The sequence below is a fragment of the Halichoeres trimaculatus genome, unplaced genomic scaffold (genome assembly GCF_033239565.1).
Source record: "Halichoeres trimaculatus isolate MK-OKI-2021-1 unplaced genomic scaffold, fHalTri1.1 fHalTri1_scaffold_22, whole genome shotgun sequence".
NCBI lineage: Eukaryota > Metazoa > Chordata > Actinopteri > Labriformes > Labridae > Halichoeres > Halichoeres trimaculatus.
The window spans coordinates 11457799-11479500 of NW_027437200.1; the positions used below are offsets into that span (position 1 = coordinate 11457799).

General features: G+C 41.3%; 1 protein-coding gene across 2 annotated transcripts in view; it reads left to right on the plus strand.

Annotated features, from left to right (window-relative positions):
* The window catches only part of pcxb (pyruvate carboxylase b), a 472827-nt gene that overhangs the window by 26855 nt on the left and 424270 nt on the right, over nucleotides 1–21702 (plus strand). For both annotated transcript variants that reach the window (XM_074699298.1, XM_074699299.1), the window contains exons 4-9: nucleotides 245–335; nucleotides 2169–2334; nucleotides 4506–4651; nucleotides 10457–10574; nucleotides 11718–11785; nucleotides 14135–14218. In XM_074699298.1, coding sequence (XP_074555399.1) covers nucleotides 245–335; nucleotides 2169–2334; nucleotides 4506–4651; nucleotides 10457–10574; nucleotides 11718–11785; nucleotides 14135–14218 — 673 coding nt within the window. The remainder of the gene's footprint in view (nucleotides 1–244; nucleotides 336–2168; nucleotides 2335–4505; nucleotides 4652–10456; nucleotides 10575–11717; nucleotides 11786–14134; nucleotides 14219–21702) is intronic.

The window sequence follows — 21702 nt, forward strand, 5'->3', positions numbered from 1 at the left end:
ACTTCAGCAAAGCCAGCTCTGGTGTCTCCTGGATCATAGCTCCACCAATCAGTCTCCTCCATCCTCTCTCCTCTCTCCTCTGAGCACAATTATCGCTTTGGGGCGGTCTTCAAAATGGTGGCTCATAATGTACTCCTTATGCCGCAGAGGGAAGAGGAGAGAGGAGACTGCAGTTTATCGCTTTAAAGTGTGATATGTTTAATTTGTCGCTCTGGTTTTAAATCTTTCACTCTTCTCTCAACAGGCAGAAGGCAGATGAGGCCTACCTGATTGGAAAAGGTCTGCCACCTGTTGCAGCATACCTGCACATTCCTGACATCATCAAAGTAGCGAAGGTAAAGAGACGAGAGAGAAGGACTCTAGCACGAGAAGATGGCTTCTGATGATAAAAAGAGGAGATTTTACATTTCAAAGTTTCATGTACTCTTCGTGGTTAATACTACGGTACTCAGCCTGTGAAAGTGGTTTTAATGCTTAATGACTTCTGCAGCAGTGGAGGAGCTTTCTAAAGTCCCCAGTGATGTCATTAGAGGTTTTACAGCATGGGCGTGAAGATGGCAAATTTCTGTAGGACAGCCAGTGTTGCTGACTGGGGATTTGACATTTAAAGGCTGGAAGAAGAAGGGGAAACTGTACGCCTCACTCTGCTGAGAGGGATACACTGCATCTATCAGTAACTCTAAAGCTTACTTTTCATGATGATGCGCCTCTTTGACATAAAAATCAAGTCAGAATGAAAATTTAAAGGGGGATTCAGCTGCTTTCCTTTCCTTTTTGTTTAGTTTTGCTGGTGTCTGTGGTGTAGTGAGAAAATCAACTCTTTTGCTCCTTTCTGTTCACAACAGGTTTACATTTTAGTTATTTTGATGACAGAGAAAAGATTTCCTTCCTTCTGCCCTTTGCTATCGCACTTTCACTCTCTCCCCTCTGCCACTTATCACAGTGTTAGATCGGACCTGTTCTTGTTACCTCATTTCCCTTCCACACTCACTGCATCCCTCCAGGATGTGCTGCCAGTTGTTCATTATCATTTTTCTGATCAATCTCTCACAGTTTATAATTTTTCTGTGTGGGCCTGTGGTCAGCCAGCCAAGTCCTGGTGTATCCACCATCCAGCTCATTTCTCAGAATCCGTCTGCCTATCTGGGAGCCCAGCCACCCCATGCTAGCAAGGAAGTGTGTGTGTGTGTGTGAGATTTTTTTTTTTTAATGTGTCTCCTCTGCTCCTCGATTTTTAGGCACTTTCAAACGTCTTCCTCATACTGCGTGTCACTCTGTTACTTTGTGACTAAAATAACCAGCCGTCTCTGTCTCAGCACCGTCTGTGTCTGTCTTTCAGACTACTTTGAGTGCATGCTAACAACCCTGAAAACACGAGCGTGTGATCTTAGTTGTATGAGTGTGTGTTAGTCCTAGTGTGAATTATCTGTTCATGTCTTCCTGTTTTCGTGTGTGTGTGTGTGTGTATGAGAGGGAGAGTGGGTGTACCTGCTTGTGTGCATGCACTTGCTGCATTTTATGTGTGTGGCTTCATGCCTCCCTTGGTCTGCCAGAAACAGCTCCCTTAACAACGGGACAGCCCATAATTATAGTCCGCCTTGTATCCAAGAGCAGATGGCACATACTGATCCAGAGATGGCTCTATCTGTCAAGCTCGGCAGATACTGTATCTGTCTGCTACCCCGTGAGTGTGTGTGTGTGTGTTGTCAGCACACCCCCCTGACCCTCAAATTATGCGTGCCTGTCTGCTCACTCAGCCTCCTACTGGTGTCCATCTCGTAGATGATGATTAAAGCAATTGTAACTAAGATAGAATGAGAATAAAATATGCCATCAGCTCTCTGTCTTTTGCTGAAAACGGTACGAATGACGCCTTCCCCTGCCAGCAGACAGCGTGTGTGGTTAAGCGTGCAGGTTGGAGTGTGTGTGATGGCCCTTCATGTTCCTCACCAACAGTCAGCCAAGTGTTAACCGGGGCCCAGCAGTCGATCCCTATTTAACAGATCTCCTGCTGCTTAGCTGGGCTGCATTTCCTTTTTCTGGTTTTTCACAGGCAGGAACAGGAATAAAAATGTGAATAAACGGATCATGTAAAAGCTGTTATGGAAACGACACACAGAATTATGTCAACGGAAATAACCCGTATTCATCTTTCTCACTTTTTACAGGACAATAATGTGGACGCCATCCACCCAGGCTATGGTTTCCTGTCTGAGAGGTCAGACTTTGCACAGGCCTGTGCGGATGCAGGAGTCATGTTTATCGGACCAACCCCAGAAACTGTTCGCAAGATGGGAGACAAGGTGGAGGCTCGCTCTCTGGCCATCAGTGCAGGTATGGGAGAATGTGTCTTGCATAATTGTCAGGGATGGTACTGGATTAGGTACTTTTACAGGTACTGACCAAACTCTATCTGAAGCACCGATTCACGTAAAAACAAAAGATACTATGTTCAGGTTCCTTAACAAAACCTTGTGACTGTGAGAGAGTGGAAGAGTGGGTGATTTTCCATACCGGACATGAACACAGCATTGCAAGGTTATACGCTGAAGAATGAACATGTTAAATAAAAGAACTTTTAAATTTCATTATTAAACAAATTATTCTTTATTATCACATTAACACACAAAGGTACAGAAAATTGCTACTGATGAGTACTGATATGATTGCCAGGTACTGTATCATTTCAAGTTTGAAAGGTACCCATCCCTAACAAGTAGGAAGTGTATTGATTAATTGCATGTGAGTGATTCTTTAATTAAGAACAGAATAGAACTTTATTTGTCATTGCAACAAGTACAATGAAATTGCAAAGTACAACAAAATTGCTAAAGTTAGAGGTACTTTTCGAGTCCATGGGGTCATTCAACCAATTTATGTAGGGTCATTTGAGTGTATTACACTATTATTTAACAGGTTCCATTAATAACTTAGAAAAAATGCAAATGATGTATTTGATTTTGTAGTTTTTGTGCTATCTGATCTCTTAAATATCAAGTTTTAAAAAGTATTTGAATAATTAACATACATAGAATTATTCACTTTGTGTGTGTCAGAAAAATCTGCCTCAACTGTTACCCATCAAAATAAAAAGTCCTATAAATAAGCAAAGGTTTGTTCTTAAGTCTCATGACCCAAATCCCTTGAGGACACGCCCTTTTTGGCAGGAACCTTGAAAACAATGTGGTATGTTTCAACTCCCCCTCACCAGTATTTCATCTTGATGACTGTCTGTACCTGATTCGGGTTAATTGTTCATCAGCTGTCACCATTTCCTTTTTGTACTTACTTTAGATTACCAAAGTCTAAAGGAAATGCATGGAAATATGAAGTCATATGGGAACATGTTCAAGGTCTGAAGTTAGCAAAAGGGCCATTAAATCAGGAAATGTCAACTGTTACCTTTCACAAAAGTTGTTGTTTTAGAGATTAGTTCTTCCCTTTTTTCCTAATCTGTCCTGTCAACTGTCTTATAGTGTTGTCACCTGTGTTACATGTGATTTTTGTGAAATAATTCTTTTGAATTGTGTTTAAATAATGTTGATTAACTCTAATATGTTTGTTAAATAGTCATCTTTGATGGTAGTATCTCATTGAATATCCACAAACCAGCTAATAAATTTTATTTTCCAAGCAGTCAGACAGATAACCACAAAACCCTGGGTTAAAAGAGTGAAAAGCTTGCAAACAATGTTTTATCAAATGCTTCGTACTGCTTTCATGTCTTCCATGACACAACTTTTGTCCTTAACACAGTCACAAAATAACAAACCAGAAGTTTATTTGGATTTAGATATATAAGGGTTCATTAGAGCTTAAGCTCTTGTAGAATCACTTATGTTATCAAGACCAGAGATCAGGCACAAAGGATGCTGAATTGACTAGTTTTTGTCCCTGACAGATTTTGAAAATGGAAGAACCTGTTCCTAAGCAGTTTATAATGTGTCAAGGAGGGGCTGTCTCAAACCTCTCAGCTTATTGTTGGTTTAATTTTTGGTTGATTTTAAATCTTTGTGCGTCACATGCAGGTCAAGAACCTCACCCACAATGCTCTTTCTGTTTGCCTCTGGAAAACAGTGCTTGCGACTTGCGACTGAAGGAATGTCTCATTTATCAATACCTGGAGACGTAAACTAACAAAGCTGATCTTCACAAATGCATTCTTGATTTTTTTTTTCTGAATTGAAGCCATATTGTCAAATAATGTCTGATTCCAGGATTTTAGGTGAAACGTTAGAACTTAATGTGGGGAATAAACACTTTAGATCACTCTGTAGCTATGACACTGACACTCTGAGTGTTGTGTGCTGAGTGCTAACAGCACCAGTCTCATATTTTTAAAGCAGAAAGTACTTCCTGACCTTGAGAGACTCAAAAACTTTGACAAGTTAAAAGACTTCATCTTTTTCTAGTGGTGTGCTATGATGAATGAATCCATCTCGTTTTTAGAGCTCGCTTTTGCCTGTTTCAAGCAGTTATTTATTCAGTTTGGTATCTTTTTCTAGGTGTACCTGTAGTCCCAGGAACAGACGCCCCCATCTCCAGCCTTCAGGAGGCGCAGAAGTTTGCCCAAACATACGGCTTCCCCATCATCTTCAAAGCAGCTTACGGAGGAGGCGGTCGCGGCATGAGGGTGGTCAGAGAGTACGAGGTGAGCCCGTCAAGCAGCGGCTGTACACGAACCGCTTCAGTATGAGCTGTAATTGAACAGCTTGCTCCAACAACATAAATCTTGTCCTGACGTTTTCCCAGCCACGAGAAAACAAACTCGGTATGATGGCCGGCCGGCCTCATGACAGATTTTTGTTTTCATATTCATTAATTTTCTGTTTGTGTTGAATCAAGGTGAAATTTCTTGGAAATTACAACCTGGTCATTTATCTCTTCAGCCGCCAATCACTCTGTGTGTTTGGGTGTGTGTGCTCCAAAATTGCCTCTGTCACCCAGCGGAGCGTGACTGATTACAGAGTGTTTGGAGGCTTGTTCTCCTGCATCAGCAGAGGACATTAAGAAAATAATGACTTTCAATACTGTGGCTGTCCAGGGGTGGAATTTAAAACAAACATCTCAATATAAATATGATGATACAAAAGGCACAGAGTGTTACAACAGTACGGTTTCTTTTTAAAGAAATCGTTGAATTATCAAAGAGCCAAACACACAAAAAATACCTGAATGTATGACTTCATTCTTCTTAATTTTACTATCAACACAGATAAAAAAAACACACTCTCTTTAAAGTCAAAGAAATGGATCCAGCCAAATAAAATTAAAGTGTATTACTTAGTGCAAAGGAAGCCAACAGCTGCCTGCAAACTGTACGAACAGTAAGCAGTGTATTGGGAGATGCTTGTGAAAGAATTCAGAATGGTTAGAGAATTAAAACCACTTATAAAAACACTTTTTACTATAGATTGTTATCTGAAAATGAGGCCATCCAGGGGCAGTAATACCATCCCCTGGCCATGGTTCAGTGAAAGGGTAATAATGTTTTTTATCTGTTGTTTTAGTTATAAAATGGTGTACATTATTAATAGTTAAATAAAAGCAATAGAATTTGTAGGTTTCCCGAAAGACATAAATATCTAAAAGGTTTTTTCCTATCCTTTGAAAAAGATTACATGCAGAATATGTCTTTAAAAGAAAGAAAAAAACCTCTTTGAGGTCTGTCATGTTTTCATTGGGCAGCTGGTTATTGTCCAGTCACGAGGAGGCAGTGGTGAATCAGAGCTGCACAGAGTCATTCCCTCCTCATCCGTCGTGGCTTGTGGCATCAACTGTTGTGTCTGATTTGGCTTTAAAAAGGCAGAAATATGCCCTAAAATATGGTTTTGTAAATGCTTAAAACACACATTGATTTTTAATGTTAGGAAACAAGTTGAGTTTATGGAATATACCGAGTGCGCTCTCTCTTTGATGTTTTGTGAAGTGCAAATCAAGATGCCCTCGGTTAATAACTTCTTCCTCACCGTTTTATCTGTTGGTTGATTAAACAGCTGTCTGTGACCCTCGGTAAACCCTCCACCCAGATAATCACATCACATTAAACTGCACTCTGTGTGGGTCAGCTGCTAAGTTTATATATTGTGCTCTACTGTAGTCACTGAGCCTCACAAGTCTGCACTCCATTGAAAACTGTGACCTTTTTTGAAGTTGTATCCCGGTCTAATTAATTAGTTGTTGACCTTTCTAGTTATTCGGTGGAGTCACAGAGGCCTCAGCAACTCAAGCTGATATGATGTGAGGAAATTATAAAGAGGTTTCTCTTTTCTTCTGGGACCTTGAGCAACAATACGTAGGTTGACATCAAACAGCTCACGGGTCATTAGTATGCTGAATTAACTGAGTGAGTCGAGATATTCTTAACATATTGTTGGATGAGAGGTGTATGTTTACTGATAAGCAGAGGCAGAATTAAAGTGCCAGATTTCCTCTCTGACTTTGACGTGATGTGCTTTCCCAAAGAGTAAGAGAAAAGGAGAGCGGCACGTATCAAAGCTCCTGTGGCTGAAGCTGACAGGCGAACCGAACCTATGTGGAAGGAGTACAAATGGAATACTGCTGACTTTGAGTCTTTTAAAAGTCTTTTCTGTCATTTATGGAGAAGACATTTAAATATGTGGCTGTGTGTGCCACTTAAAGTGATACTCCGGGATGGAACAATTTGGGTCCTATCACAAGGTTTAGGGCAGAAATTACCCCTACAGCAGTGTTTTTGTGCAGCAGAAGCCCAGGGCGCTCACACCAAACACCCCCTCCCTGCTCCTCTGCTGGTTTCCTCTGCACTCAGACGGGGCCATATTTTACTTGACCAAAAACACAAATAAACGGACTCCCACCAAAAAAATCTGATATTGGTCTGCATTCACGCTTTATTTAGAGAATTTTCAGCGCGTTACTTTCACACAAAAACAACGCTAAATAAGGCTCTAGTTCTCATCGTGTCGTAAAACGGCGCTACCTCCGCTGCAGTGCCACAGCTGGCTACGAGGCGCTCGCCACTTAGTGTATCAGTCCGCGCGCGCAGCGTGCCAGATATAAACAAACGCAGGTAGTCTGCCAAGGACAAAGAGACACGATGAGAACTAGAGCCTTATTTAGCTGTGTTTTTGTGTGAAAGTAACGCGCTGAAAATTCTCTAAATAAAGCGTGAATGCAGACCGATATCAGAGTTTTTCGGTGGGAGTCCGTTTATTTGTGTTTTTGGTCAAGTAAAATAAGGCCCCGTCTGAGTGCAGAGGAAATCGGCAGAGGAGCAGGGAGGGGGTGTTTGGTGCGAGCGCTCTGGGCTTCTGCTGCACAAAATCACTGCTGTAGGGGTAATTTCTGCCCTAAACCTTATGATAGGACCCAACTTGTTCCATCCTGGAGTATCACTTTAAAGCTCTTAGATTCTGGTGTAGTTTGTAATTTTTAATAGCTTCCTGCTTCCAGTAATTATATGTTGTATTATTTCAGCTGGCCATTACATCTGAACCTCGGCTGTGTAACAATCACAATACTTAACACCCAGCTGTGTGATATTAGCATTTGTACATACAACATACAGAGGACATAAAGCAGCATGCTATATGCAGCTTGAAGCCTTCAGTTCAGGAATACCAAGAATAAAGAGGACATTTGTCTAACCTGAAGGCAAAAATAGTTACAGTCTCCTTCTTATCGGCGTCATCCATCTTGTCTGATCAGATGTAGGACCTGTGCCGGTATCAGGACCATCTTTCCTCAAGGCCACATGATGACAGTTGGAGATGAGCTAGAGATCCCTCTCTGGAGGCAAAGTGAAGAGGGCATCAGTCTTTCCCCGAGAGATGACACTGGATAGGCTGTCACAAACTGACAAACACAGATTGAGTCGAGACCTTCCGTGTGCTGGGTTTTGACCTCCCACAGCCTGGTCCCAGAGATGTTGAAGGATCTTGCTCCCTATGGGAATATAAACGTTTTATGCTCAAAACATGACAGACTCTGAATAATATAATGACAGCTTGACAAGGATGGAAATAAAAAAAGTCATGCTAAATGAAAAATAGACTACAGGGGCGTTCTAATTTGACTAATTTCCTGGCAAATAAACCATGTGTTTGAATTCTGACCAACTGGCAAGTCTAAATGAGACTTTAATGCATCACATAGCTGCTGATGAAGTCCCAGACTGACCAAAGAGAGTCGGCGCAAAACAAGAACATCCTATTCATGCTGCTGCTGCTATCAGCTGACATCAAACTTGGCAAGTTTACCTGATGACTGAGCCATGAGTAGTGCATTAGAGCAGTGTGGGTGCAGCTATTAACTGGAGCTTCAGATCCTTCATTGTTGGCGGTTGCACGAGTCTGACTCAACATATGTCCAGGTGTCAGGGCCTCCTGGAAAAAAAATGTATTCACCAGTTGAACCAACGAGTCTCTCTGCTGCTGGCTAGCAAGAGTGATAGAATAGATTATTCTTGACTGATTCCCCACTACAGCAGCAGTACAACAAGCCAATAATTGAAAAAGAAATAATGACAAGAAATTTGGAATTAAGAAAATTAGAAAAATGTGGGGCGCAGATGGCCTAGCAGTTTAGGTTGCGCCCCATGAGGTTTGCCTTCAAGCAGGTGGCCTGGGTTTGGGTCCAGCCTGTGGCCTGTTTCCTGCATGTCGCTCCCCACTCTCGCCTCATTTCCTACTCTATCCACTTTCCTCTTCTCTATCATCAGGCATGAAGAGCCCCAAAATAACTTAAAAAATAACTTGAGAGAAAAAATAGAAAAATGTCACCTTGTACACCAGATAAAGATAAGTACAAAAATGACATGCAGTGATGTGCAAATGAGTATTATTTGAGTGCAACTAAATGTGCACATTCTTGATGATATTTATCCAAAACCCTTACTTTAGCCTCTGTTTGAAACGCTTCTGTCCCTTTAAACCTCCCTGCTTCACAAACCCCCATCCCCCTGATTAGCCAGCTCTCTGGAGACAAGTAAGGGGGCAGACCTTGGTGTTTGAGGCCTGTCCCTGCAATGTGTCATGAAGCAGCACCTTATGCAATGATGCAATGACGTCGTCCTTTGAGCAAGTCTCATGAAGATCTTATGAAGATGTAGTTCTATTTTCTAAAACCAATTAATTAATCACTTTATAGCTATCATCATTTTTACTTTATATTCATGTTTAAAACACTGAAGGTGTAATATCCCCTATTTAAGAATAGAAGAGAATAAAATAAAACTTTATTGTCATTGTCACAAGTACAACGAAATTGAAGTCACAGCAGCAATCAAGAAAACTAAAGTAGGGAAGTGTATAGAAAGTGCAAAAAGGTCCATAAGAGAATAGATGCGGACAGCTTGTCCATCATTGTCCAGTTCAGCCAGCCTCCACCTCCACAGGGTCCAGGACTGAGCTTCTTCAGCAGTCTGTTCAGTCTCTGTCTCCTGGATCCTGTCTGCTCACAGCAGGTGAAGCTCTTCCAACATGGCGTTGGTGTCTGATGTTAGCTCCATTAGCCATGTCTGTGAATAGCATGATGCTATTCTGCCTTCTGGTATTCCCTCTGTTGCTGGGTTAGCACAGCTAGTTCGTCCATCTTATTGGAGATAGATCTTACGTTCCCAATAACGATGGATGGAAGAACAGGTCCATGTCGTCACTTCTTAGCTCACACCTGAGAACCAGCACGTCATCCTCACCTCCTTCTCCTCACCTTGTGGGAAGACATCAGGCCTTGCACCAGTTAGCATTGACATGCTACAGGCTGCTAACAGCTGAGTTCACATGTAAACAATGCAGCCATGGTTACATGTAGGATTTCAAGACAAACACAGGAGAAAAAGTAATAAAAATATCACTGTAGCCACAAAAAGTTTGGTGTCCATGACCAACAAATGAGCCATACAAAGTAATGATCCACTCCAAATACAAAGATTACGAAAAAGAGACGAAAAAATTACAAGAAATGGAAAAAGAAGAGAGAGCTGCTGCAAAAGGCAGCCATAGCTTATGGGGCGGCACCTAGCAACTAAATGTGTAGATTTTGACGACAGATTGGGAATGAAGGAATTTTTGTCCTTTTAAGATTCAAAATGTGATCATACCATTTGTCTTTGGTTTTACTCTAAAGATATGCTTGTGAACAAACAGTTGAGTAACACAACACAAAGAACAAGATTTAGTTTAACTCTTTTATCAGGCATGGATCAATGGCTGGGCAGCTGTTTATGGTGCGTTGTATGATCCATATGCAGCCCAGAATAACATCAGCAGTGAAAGCAAAAGAAGAAACAGAAAAATAGTTGGCAAGTTTAGTCAGAAGGTACAGTGTGTGTGTGGGAGGCCACTGGACTTGAAGTGAAGACTGTACAGCACCAAACTCTTTAATAACCGAACCAGTTCAATGCTGTGCTGTGATTCTCCTGCCTCTTGAATCATAGCGCTGACTCAGACTTATAGATTTCTCGTTTGTTTGTCAGGAACTGGAGGAGAATTACCAGCGGGCTTACTCCGAGGCCCTGACGGCTTTTGGGAATGGAGCCCTGTTTGTTGAGAAGTTTATTGAAAAGCCAAGACACATTGAAGTGCAGATCCTGGGTAAGTGCTTTCCACGACCTCCTCTTTGTTAGCTCCTAACTGTGCGGCGTATTTGGTTTATGTGCATTGATCAGAGTTCATTTAGAAAGCTTACAAGTCGTGTCAGAGTGATGGAGGAATGAACGACGAGTGGATGGGCCAGCAGAGGATTCCCAACCATCATTTCTTATTACTCTGAATGAAACTTTACCACCACTCCATATAATAGAAGTGAAATCCAACACTGACAAACCTTCTGCACTCTACACATATACTGTACACTTAATGTGACTGTGTGTGTATTCATACCATGTGCATTACTTTAAGTGCTCGTATGCCTCTGTCTCTGGTTTGACTCTAAATGTGTTTGTGAGTTTACGTCAGTGCATGTTTATCATTCAGCCAAGTGTTCACTGTGATTAATTACTATCTTCAGGGCGTGCTTTGTGAGAGTTTTGAATTACCTGTTAAAAGCCATGTCTTTGCCAGCCTTCTATTTTCCAGCTTTCTTTCTTCCTTACCTCCCTGCATCACTTCCAATTAAATGTTTTCCACTTTCTCTCCTTTCATTTTCTTCCATTCTCTTTGTCCTGCTTCTTCCTCTGCCATTCCTTTCCCTGTCTCCAAGCGTCTTGTTTTTATGTTCAATTTTCCTTTATTCTTGCTTTTTTTATGCCTCTAAACAACATGCAATCATACTTTATAAGATTGGTCCAGTAAAATTTGTGTTCCCAATCTGACTGGGGTTGGAGAATATCATTTCTGTGGCCTGTCAGTATGTGATTCTTATCTGTTGTCAAGTGCAGCAAAAACAACATGGAGGGAGAAGGAAAAACAGGCAGAAGCATGTCATCAAAAGGAATCATGTATCCTCCCCTGCTCTTAGACTCTTAGTCAAAGATGAGGCAAAACACAGTTGTTGGCTCTGAAAATGTTTTTGTATTTGCCAAAAAAGGACTCTCACTTTCCTCCACTTGCTCAGAGCACGCTATGATTCAATTCAAGGTTTTGCATCCACTGGTCCAAAATCCAATATCTAAAATGCTCCCCACTTTTGATCCCATATGTGACCAGTGCAGACAAGCACCAGGCACTGTCTAACACATGTTTTCTGTGTCCCACTGTGATTAATTCATAAATAACACTTTCTTTTTGTCTTTTTAGGTGATAAGTATGGAAATGTCATCCACCTGTACGAGAGAGACTGCTCCATTCAGCGGAGACACCAAAAGGTGAGGTCTCATGTTTAAACCATCCAACCCAAGGTAAAGGAGCTGTGAGGGGTTTGAAAGTGATCTTGAAAAAGTTTCCCTTCTAGATATATGCCTGATCATAATCCACACTTTAAATGAGATTATCAGCAACAATAATGCTGGTTACAGGCTTTTTTAAATTGCTACTTCTTAGCTTCCAATTCAGGTTGACCAGGACCGGATTGATGCAGGGGGCTAAACTGTTAGTGACAGCAGTTATTCTGCAGTGGTCTGTTCAAACTTGAGAGTATATCAATAAAATGAAGAGTGAGGTTACGTTAGCTCTGATTGGTAGATGACTGGCAGGACATAGCTAACCAGGATTTACTAATGTTACACATTATGAACATGTCTTAAAGCACCGGGCTGCCTGCCGCGCTAAATATGAACTGACAGTGTTTACTTGTTGTCACGTTAGCCTACAGAAACGTCAGAGCATCAATCTGACGATGGCACTACATATAGCCAGCTACTGCAACGTTTGCTTGATGTCACGTTTCAAACAACAGCGCTAAGTAACTCAACTGAACTGAACCACTGTGCGTTGTATCCAGTGAAAAGTTGTCACTCAAAGCAAGTTACGACAGTGTGTGGAGACTCCGGGCCACAAGGTGGCGAGGGAGTGCAATTAAAACAGATCCTCCTCATAGCATCTTTTATGTTTGGTTTTGTTCAGGGTTATCTTCATCTGCACGTCTGCTGGTCAACGTAGATCAGCAGAAAGTGGATGGTGAGCTCTTCACCTGGAAGCGCAGCTGTAAACTGGATACATAAAAAGCAACACATTAAGAAATGTGGTGTAACAGACCTGATTATTGCAATGATTATCATGGCACTAATGGCCCTTGGTATCAGAAATGTCCCGCTGCTACAGGGGGTAAGAGGATTATATGCCAATGAGAATTAGCCACTGCTAATGCTGGTTGAATGAGAGTCTTGGCATGAGTTACAGCAGCATCATTTTCTCCTCCATATCAATTTGGACAACAGAGAACAACAGAGCTTTAAGGATATATAGCTTTAAATTAATGCTCATACATTAGTCAGGGCTCGTTTTTCCTCTTTGTTTAAGCTGGGACTCAAAGAAACTGGGTATTTCAGGGTCACCTGATCCTTAGAAGGAAAAAAACGACTGATTGCTGCATTAATTAGAAAATGCCATCTAGTCATCATTCGGTGTAACAATGCTGCATTAGAGGAAACATCATATTTCACTACATGTTGTGGCCTCAAAGCAGTTTCAGTTGTGTGTTTTTATCACTTTCTTCTTTCTCTTTAATCAAATTATGAATTATAATCATATTAGCTGCTTTGTTCATGCTGGAGCTGCAGCTGCTTAATCTGCCTTTGCCCTTAATCTAAGATCTCTTGAATTTTAGAAACAAGAATCAGTGGTTGTTAAAATAGATTTGAGATGGTAGAGCACAGATATATTTTTAGCTCTTCCCTGTGTCTTAGAAATGCTACACACTGGGAGAGGATTTTTTTATGAGTGGAGGCAAGATTAGAAAAAAAAACCTAAAATGAGTTCTTCTGGCTTTTATTTATTCCAATCAGACACGCTTCATTTTGTTTTAAACCTGATTTAATTACCTCTTTTGGATGCGTCGACCTGTTTGACACAGTGCAGTGAAACAGATCATCCTCCAGCATGATGAACCCCAGCCACACAGCAGCTGTTGCGAAGACCAAATCAAAGGCTGAATGTGACTACAAATAATTCTCTCCATCTGTTTAGCTGGAGCCAAAGTGACACTTACTTTATCAGAGGGATGTCCACTGGAGGAGAAACTAGAACAAATGGTTGGAGATACCAAATGTTAAAGTTATTTAAGGTTGTGCTTTTTGGGTTGGTATGGGTCAGTACAGTTGAAGTAACTCAGACTTTGCTAAGCTTGTAGGTTCTTTTGTAGCGATCAGCCAACAGACACTTGGAAGCGTTAAGCATGTCCCTTCTGCTTCACTGGGCATTTGATGTCTTTCAGCTTATTGATGTAGTTTTTATGGTCTAAAACATCATTCTTTTAGCTCACTCTTGGTACTCTCATTAAAATGTACCTACAAAAATCAGTTTTGAATGACTCTCTATTCACTACCTCTGCAGCCCCTGACAGCAGTTGACTTTGTATTTATGCAGTGGAGAAGAAGATTTTGCCGATAAAAAATTGACGCATAAAGTTTGAGATCTATGTACCCAAAGATGTCGATTATTGAGTTGAAGCCAAACTTTCCCTTTGTTTCTTGACATTTCCAGCTTGGTAAATCTCACTCTGTCATTGTCGTAGTCACAGTGGAACTATTGATAATATCTTTTTTGTCCTTTCAAAGGTTGTGGAGATCGCACCGGCTTTCCAGCTGGACCCTCACCTGAGAGACAGGCTTCACTCTGATGCTGTCACCCTCGCCAAAACGGTACGTTCATGTCATGTCTGTTGTACCTGATGAGTAGGCCTGTCACGATAATCAATAAACCGATTAACCGAACAATAATTAAAAACGTCCTCGGTAAAGATACGGTTCCTAAGCTGCCTGCCACAGTCCCAGTGTGGGAATATTTTGTTTTTTATCAGAATGAGCAAAGTGAACGCCAACGAGCTGATATGTCGCATTTGCTTGAAAATAGTGGCGACGAAGAAGAAGAGGGAGGTGCAGTGGAGCCTTGTTCTTTGACAATCCGCTCTTACTGAGGCTTTTGGTCTGCAAAGTAAATAGAAATAAAACCAAAATTTGTTATCGTGACAGGCCTACTGATGAGTGTCGTCATGTTACCTGAAATTTACTTTCTTGCTGACAACAAGTTTAAGTTCATGATACTCAACACTAAACAATAGATGAATCTGAAGCATACTGGTTTGATGTCAGTACATCTTATAGATCAGAAGAAGGATAGCTACAAGGGCCACTCAGGCTTTGATTTTTTGACAATATTTAAACATTATTCACACAAGATGCACATGCACAGCTTTCTGTTAGCGTGCACTGTGCTGCACAGGAAGAGTGTTTAAGCAGCCAGGATCAGAATGAAAAGCAGCGCACTGACAAAGTTGTTGATTTAAGTTCTACTGTGGTCAGCTTGGTTCATGTTTTGTAGCTGTAAACAATTGGACCCATAATCAATGAGTATTTTTTGTCCATATGATTGGATAAACTGGAGTCTGTGTATGGTGTTTATTTTGAAATTGAGTAGATGTTACTTTTCTGGTGCTCGGTGAATCTTCTTGCTAAGGTTGATACAAACTGGGCGCTGGCTTTGTTGAAAACAGACATGGCGTATCTTTAGTACAGGGAGCCATGGAGACGCTCTGGAGCGGGAGCCGAGACATGCCACAACGCTCCCTGGAGCATTGGCTAAAATGGGAACCAGTACTGTGGTGAAAAATTGTGGCTTGTTTTGTCAAAAAAAAGAGCCCATTATCCCTCATCATATTTTAAAGAGGACAAACCAGTCACTGCAGTTTCGGTGGCACTACATAAACAACCCAATTGAATACACATTTTTATTGTGTTTATCCAGGAGCATAACATGGTAGTGTGGCCTGAGCACTGTTTGTGATGCCAGAGTCACCACAGCAGAATTAGCTAGTAACATTAGGAAGTTGCCCAATGCTAATTAGCTATTAACAGATACAATAAGCACAAATATGAGACCCTCAATGGTGGTGTTATATGTTTAGATTTATGGAACTCACATGTTTTGATCAGCTTATCACCGTATTGTAAATCCAGGATGGGTCTCGTTTCTCCAACCTTTATTTTACCAGGAATAATCCCTTAGACATAAAAAAGATAAATTTCTTGAGTTATAGGTGTAACATACATGATGTACCCATGAGACCTCAGATTACAGCCACTGACTGTCCTATGAGTCGGTAAAGAGAACAAATAGGAGAGTAATTACTGAAGAAAAGCCTCATAAAGAAAGATATAGCTGTTTTCCATGTGTCTGTTGTGTAAGGAAGACAGACCGACTCTTTCATACAAATCACAATGATGTATGCGGAAACTCAAGCTAGGGATAAATCTAAAGGCAGAATGAGAAACAGAGTCTGACATTTTCAAAGGAGGATAGAGGAGGTCACATTGCCTGTCTCTTATTTGTAACAAAAGAGAAACAGCGTCTCAATAGAAGAAACCCAACTTTACCCTCTATTTTTAGTGAGACATTCAACATGATGAGTAAAAGACAATTTTTTTTCCAGAGTAAAGCCTAGATATCACCTCATTGTTCACTGTAAAAATTATATAACCATCTTAAACTGACAAGTCTCAATCTACTAAGTCCTCTGAACATCAAAAGCAGCTTGCAGTTCCCCAGCTGCTCTGGCTAAGCATGACGAGAAGTACAAAACACGGTATCATCAGCATCAAAACAAAACTTTGCATTAGTGCTTTTTTCAGATTAATCATTGATATACATGTATGATAAAAAGAATGGACCCAGTATAGATCCCTGTGGGACACCATTTTGAATGTTTAAAAAAGTAGAAGATAAGCTTTCAACTTGGACGATCTGCTTTCAACCATAGACTGTATATAGAGTGGACAGCGTGGCTCTGCCATTTATCATTGTACGGTTTTGAAGCCAAATTACCACCGTCACAGGCGCCACCATTGGTAGCAATTGCAGCCAGAGTCTGTGCAGTAGAGATGATGAGGGATTCTGGGAGAATCTGAGTGGAGCTGGGTGACAAAAATAATATATATTTTTTTTCTTTCAAGAGTCTAATCACTTCTTGACTCTACCTCCCAACATGTTTTACAATCCACAAAAAAATACACGAGAACGGCAGCTGTCAATCATCGTTAAACCTTACACAAAGCCTCGTTTTTAACCTTGTATAATTAATGGAAACAAAACGTGCAAAGAGGACTTGAATACAAGACAGCCAAATTATATCTTCATATCACCACAACAATCGGGGGTGAGAAATATTTCTACGAGGAGTATTCATTTTTTAAAGTTTGATCACAGCCCATCTGAAATGGCTGGAAAGCCTGATTTTTTGACCTATACTGCAGCCAGCCACCAGGGGGAGCAATTTTTGTGGAGACCTCACTTTGAGCCGAGCAAGCCGATGTCCATTTTTTTACAGTTTATGCTTTCAACCATTTAAATGTTTTCAAACCATGTAACTGCTTTAGCAGAGAGCATAATGGAAGTTAACGTCTTAAGAAGAACTGAATGGTCAACTGTATCAGAGGCTTTGGGTAGATCCTTGTAGTACTTGGCTAAAACTGGGAGTTTGAGGTCTGTAATAACTTGGAATTGCTGGATCTTCACCTTCGAGCGCTGTGACTTAAGCTGCCTCCCAGACCTCTGGTATTTGGCCACTTTCTTGCACCGAGTTACAAATGGAAGTTAATAAAAATCATGATAACATGCTACTAATCTACTGATGCTTTGTGCCACTTTCAATGCAATTTAACAGCCCAACATTGTACTGATGGGCTAGCTCACTAGCTATAAGCTGACCTGTTGGGGTTTGTACTCCCTGGAGAGGACTGAGTGTCTGCCATTGAAGTGCTTGGTGGGGTTTGAAGTGTTTTCTCCCTTGGAAGGCCTCGTTTTGCTGCAGCTTTTGCTTCTGAGTTTTGATCAGCCAGTGGGTTTCACCATCGGAGTCGGCTTTGTAGTCAAAGTAGTCCCACAGGAGACTCCGGCAGCTGGTCCTGTTCACCTGCACAGAGTGTAGAGGTATTCTTTCGGAGGACGACTAGCTGTAGTGGACATGTTGAGGCAGAGGCTTTTTTCTCCTTTAATGGAAGCAGAGATTTAGGGAGTGTAAACACAAAGGTGTGCATCCCCCTGAGCAGTGACTGTCTCAGGTGTTGCCTTGTGGAGGCGTAGGTAATAATTAATCTCCTCAGTTTGAGAAATGCTGCTTTCTGTGTCACTTTTGTCAGAGTTGCATTGAATCATCTGACCTTCATGAAGTCCAGAATGCTGGGAAATCACAGTACTGTGGGGTTAAGAATAAAAAGTCTCAAAAAAGTACCAAAATGTTGGGGAAACATGCAACACTACACCTGAACAGCCTCAGAGCTTTTTTGATTTCTCTCTTCCTGGATTCAGGTTAACTAGATCATTTTATAACGTCAGGAAAATACACCTGAGGCAGTGTGTCTTAGCTGTCAGGTCAGGTTGGAGCACGCTGAATGGCCAGTGTTACAGAGTTTTGACCACTTGTGAAAAAGTTGGCAGACCTGCGGAGAAATGGCTCACAGACTGTAAAAAGCTTTGCTGGCAAAGACTCGCCAGCACTGGGTTGAATTTAGGAAGTCTGAGCAAATTCCCAAAGCTATTTATTTTTCAGTCTATAATTGAAACAACTGGATTCTCCCCAAGAATATTAATGTGCAATCTACCTGTTATTTGAATGAGCGGGACATTAGTGCAATGCCAAACAGTGAAAATGAAAGTGCAATTGGAAAATGGGAGGAAATGGATGTCAACAGTGCGGATAGCAAATGCAATTCTGGAAATTAATGTTTGAACAATTTTAGAGTGCATTTCCTGAGAATACTTGTGTGATTACCACAAATTAAATTGTGCTCTCTGATTTTAAAAATGCATTAACACTCACTGCAAACTGCAAACCTGCCTCACATCCAGGCTTTTTACACTCATTCATACCACAGTTGCTTCAGCGGCCTGGCTCTAGTGTTGCCAAAAAGCTGGCTCGTCTCTGACAGCATCGCTTAAAAGTCAAGCCTCATCTCTCAGAGGAGATTTCAAGTAATGGCCTTTCCTGGTAATGGCTCAGTTGAGGAATGGTTGGAAGTAAAAGGGAAGAGCAAGAGAGGTGGATGAAGAGAAGGTTAGTGATTTGCAAAAGCAATGACCTTGATGATGTTGATGGAGAAATGGTTTTATGGGGAGAGAGAAACTTCAAATGAGACTCATGATGTGACCTTGCAGCTCAGGTGAGTTTTTTTTTTCCTCTGTTCTAATGAAATCATAACACGGCCCAGCTTGTCAGCCTCAAGTGACGGCCCTGTAGAGCAGCAGTGTCGATCTCTCGGCCATGATCTTTCCCTGTTTACCATTATATAAAGCATCAGAGCAATGTTGCTTTTCAAAGCACAGCGCGCAGATGACAGGTACCAGCATGCAGCATGTGCAGCATGCATGAAAACTCACCTGCTTACTATTCTTTAGAGGACCTCAATCTACTCAGTACACACACACATCAGCTCCATCACAGGCACCAATGTGACGTGCTGTCTGTGTGGGAACACTCGCTGTCGTCGTTGTTGTTGTTGCTTCAGCTGGAAGATTTCCTCCTGTTCTCCAAACTATGAATTGAAGATTAAGTGAATTATTTGAGAGTCGGGCTCTATTTGCAGTCAGCTTTGAGTGTTTACTTCACTTGTTATATGCACAAACTAAGCCTTCTCCCCACTTGACACAAACCGTATTTTTGTTTAATCCTTATTAGGTGTAAACATGACAAGTTGTGTGTGTTAATAGCGGTTTAAATGCTGGATTTTCTTGTTGGCTTTGAGCGCAGGAACCTCCTCCTGTCTAACCTGGCTGCATCGTGCAAAGTAGCAGATGAGACCAGCTTACATCAGTGGAGTCCAGTACTAAAACAAATTATCCTCACTATCTGCATGGTGACTTCTTTTGACACTGGAGGTACACTGGGAAACACTGAAATCTTATCAAGTGTCTTTGTCTTATTTTTATTAGAAAATGCCTTTTTAGACTTATCATAAGCCACATTCACCTGACCATTCCAGAAAAATGTCTTATTTCAAGTCATATTTAGACAAAAATTAGGTCTGAATTGCTTGTAACAATTAAAAAAATCTGCCAATAGAACAAGAGACTTGTGTTAAAGGTCCCATATTACGCAAAAATCACTTTATTAAGTCTTTTAGTGAAATTTGTGTGTCTTTGTCTTTCCTCCCAGCCCACAAAATGTGATATTTAATGACAAAACCTGTATTTAGTAGTGCTTGTGAATGTAAAATCCTGACCTAAAACTAGCTGTTTGGAATTTCCTTGATTTGCCGACGTCAGCAATTCCCTTTTTTGACCAATCAGGAGCAAGTCTGACCTGATTGGTCCACCGGAGCAGATACCCTGAACCCTCTCCCTGCCCACTCCTCTCCCCTCTGCTGGAGAGAAATCTCTCCGGTAGCGGGGAGGAGAATGCCAAAGTTGAAGAGCCATCACTGCTCTGTTTTTGGCTGTAAACAGCCACATAGTTCCATGCACAAGCTTCCCATCTCTGAAGAAGACAAGACTAAGTGTCTAGAGTTCATTTATCACGGAAATGTGCCAGCTACACTCAGTAAAACTGTGCATGTGTGTGCTAGTCACTTCACGGCCGACTGCTTTTCCAACTTTGGACAGTACAACAGAGGGCTAGCAAATAGACTGGTCCTGAATCCAGGCGCATTACCAACCATCCACCAACAAACCTCTGACCCTGGAAATGTGAGTATTTTAAATGCTGTGTGCTGTGGAGCAGATGTAAGAGCTTTTCCTCAGAGTCCCCCCTATCTCTGTGTTAGCTTCAGGATGCTAACTTTAGCTGCAGATAGCCTGTTGTTTTAGCCTATAATGTTACGGTAAATGAGCTTCGCTGTTTTCTAAACATTGTGCACTCGGAGCTCGTGGCACCGCTCTCAGTGACGCAGAAGAGCGGGGCAGTATCAGTGGTGGCTCATTTACATATGAAGGTCACGCCCACTAAATCGGAGCGTTCTGAACAGAGGGGCTATGAGAGCCTGGAAACAATGCTGCTGTGCTTGATTTATTGGCTTTTTGGACCAAAACATGTTACTACCATTTCATGAAGACATCAATGATCCATATTAAACTGCAGAAAAGGAGCAGAATATGGGACCTTTAAAGACATTATTCTAGTTTTAAGCAAAATTTTCCTCTTTCTTTCTTTTTTTTGGACCGACCAGTTTAATGTGGCTCATACCAAGTATAACAAGACAATTTTTGCTTAAAAGACGTCAAAAACACTCAATAAGATTTCTGTTTTTTGCAATGTAGGGCCAGATCACAGAATTGTATGGTGAAAAACTGACTCATCTTTCAGCCTGTATTTGACCATAACATGTTTTGAACATGTTTGAAATAACAGTATCACACTCTGTGATGAAGACATAGACACATAGCATTGTACATGTTGAATCATAGAGAACAAGGAACATGTTGAACAAATTGAAAGTATAAGATTGGATCAGTTGTGTTCCTGGGCATGTCCTCACAAGTATAGCAACACAGTGTGAAGAAAACATTGTACCTCACACACATTCACTCTCACATGCGTTCACACACAGAGCTGCAGGATCAAACCTGCAGCATTCGCAGATTATCACCAGGGGTCTCACTCTCATTGCCTCATCTCCATATATTTATTGTTCCTCAACGCCCTCTCCTCTCCTCCCTCCTGTGGTTCTGTTTCTCAGCTGCATGTTGTGATTGTATTTCACATTGTGGCCGTCCCCACAGTGAATTCTTCCACTTCACAGCTGAGCACAGCTCCCGCTGCAGGTATTAAGACCTGCTTTCTGAGCAGCGCTGAGGCTGAAGTTTGCTATGTCGTCAGGTACTATAAATGTGGGTATATGTGTGAGGCTGAGGGCGATACATTTTTGAAATGCTGTGCATGCCCTTACAAAACACAGGCGATACATTTGTGCTTCACATTTGAACTGACACCAAACAGTTACTGTGTGTGCACATTACAGAAATGTCATGATTTCTCATGTGACCACTTTTTAAAGCTGTCCTAGTCTAATTTTTGTCCATGGCCTTTTTTAGTCTTACATTTAAAGGAAAAAAAAACATTCATACAGTAAAAACTCATAAGCCACAAGTGTCAATTTTTTTTAAAAAAATATGAAAGATGGATTCACATTGGCAGGTC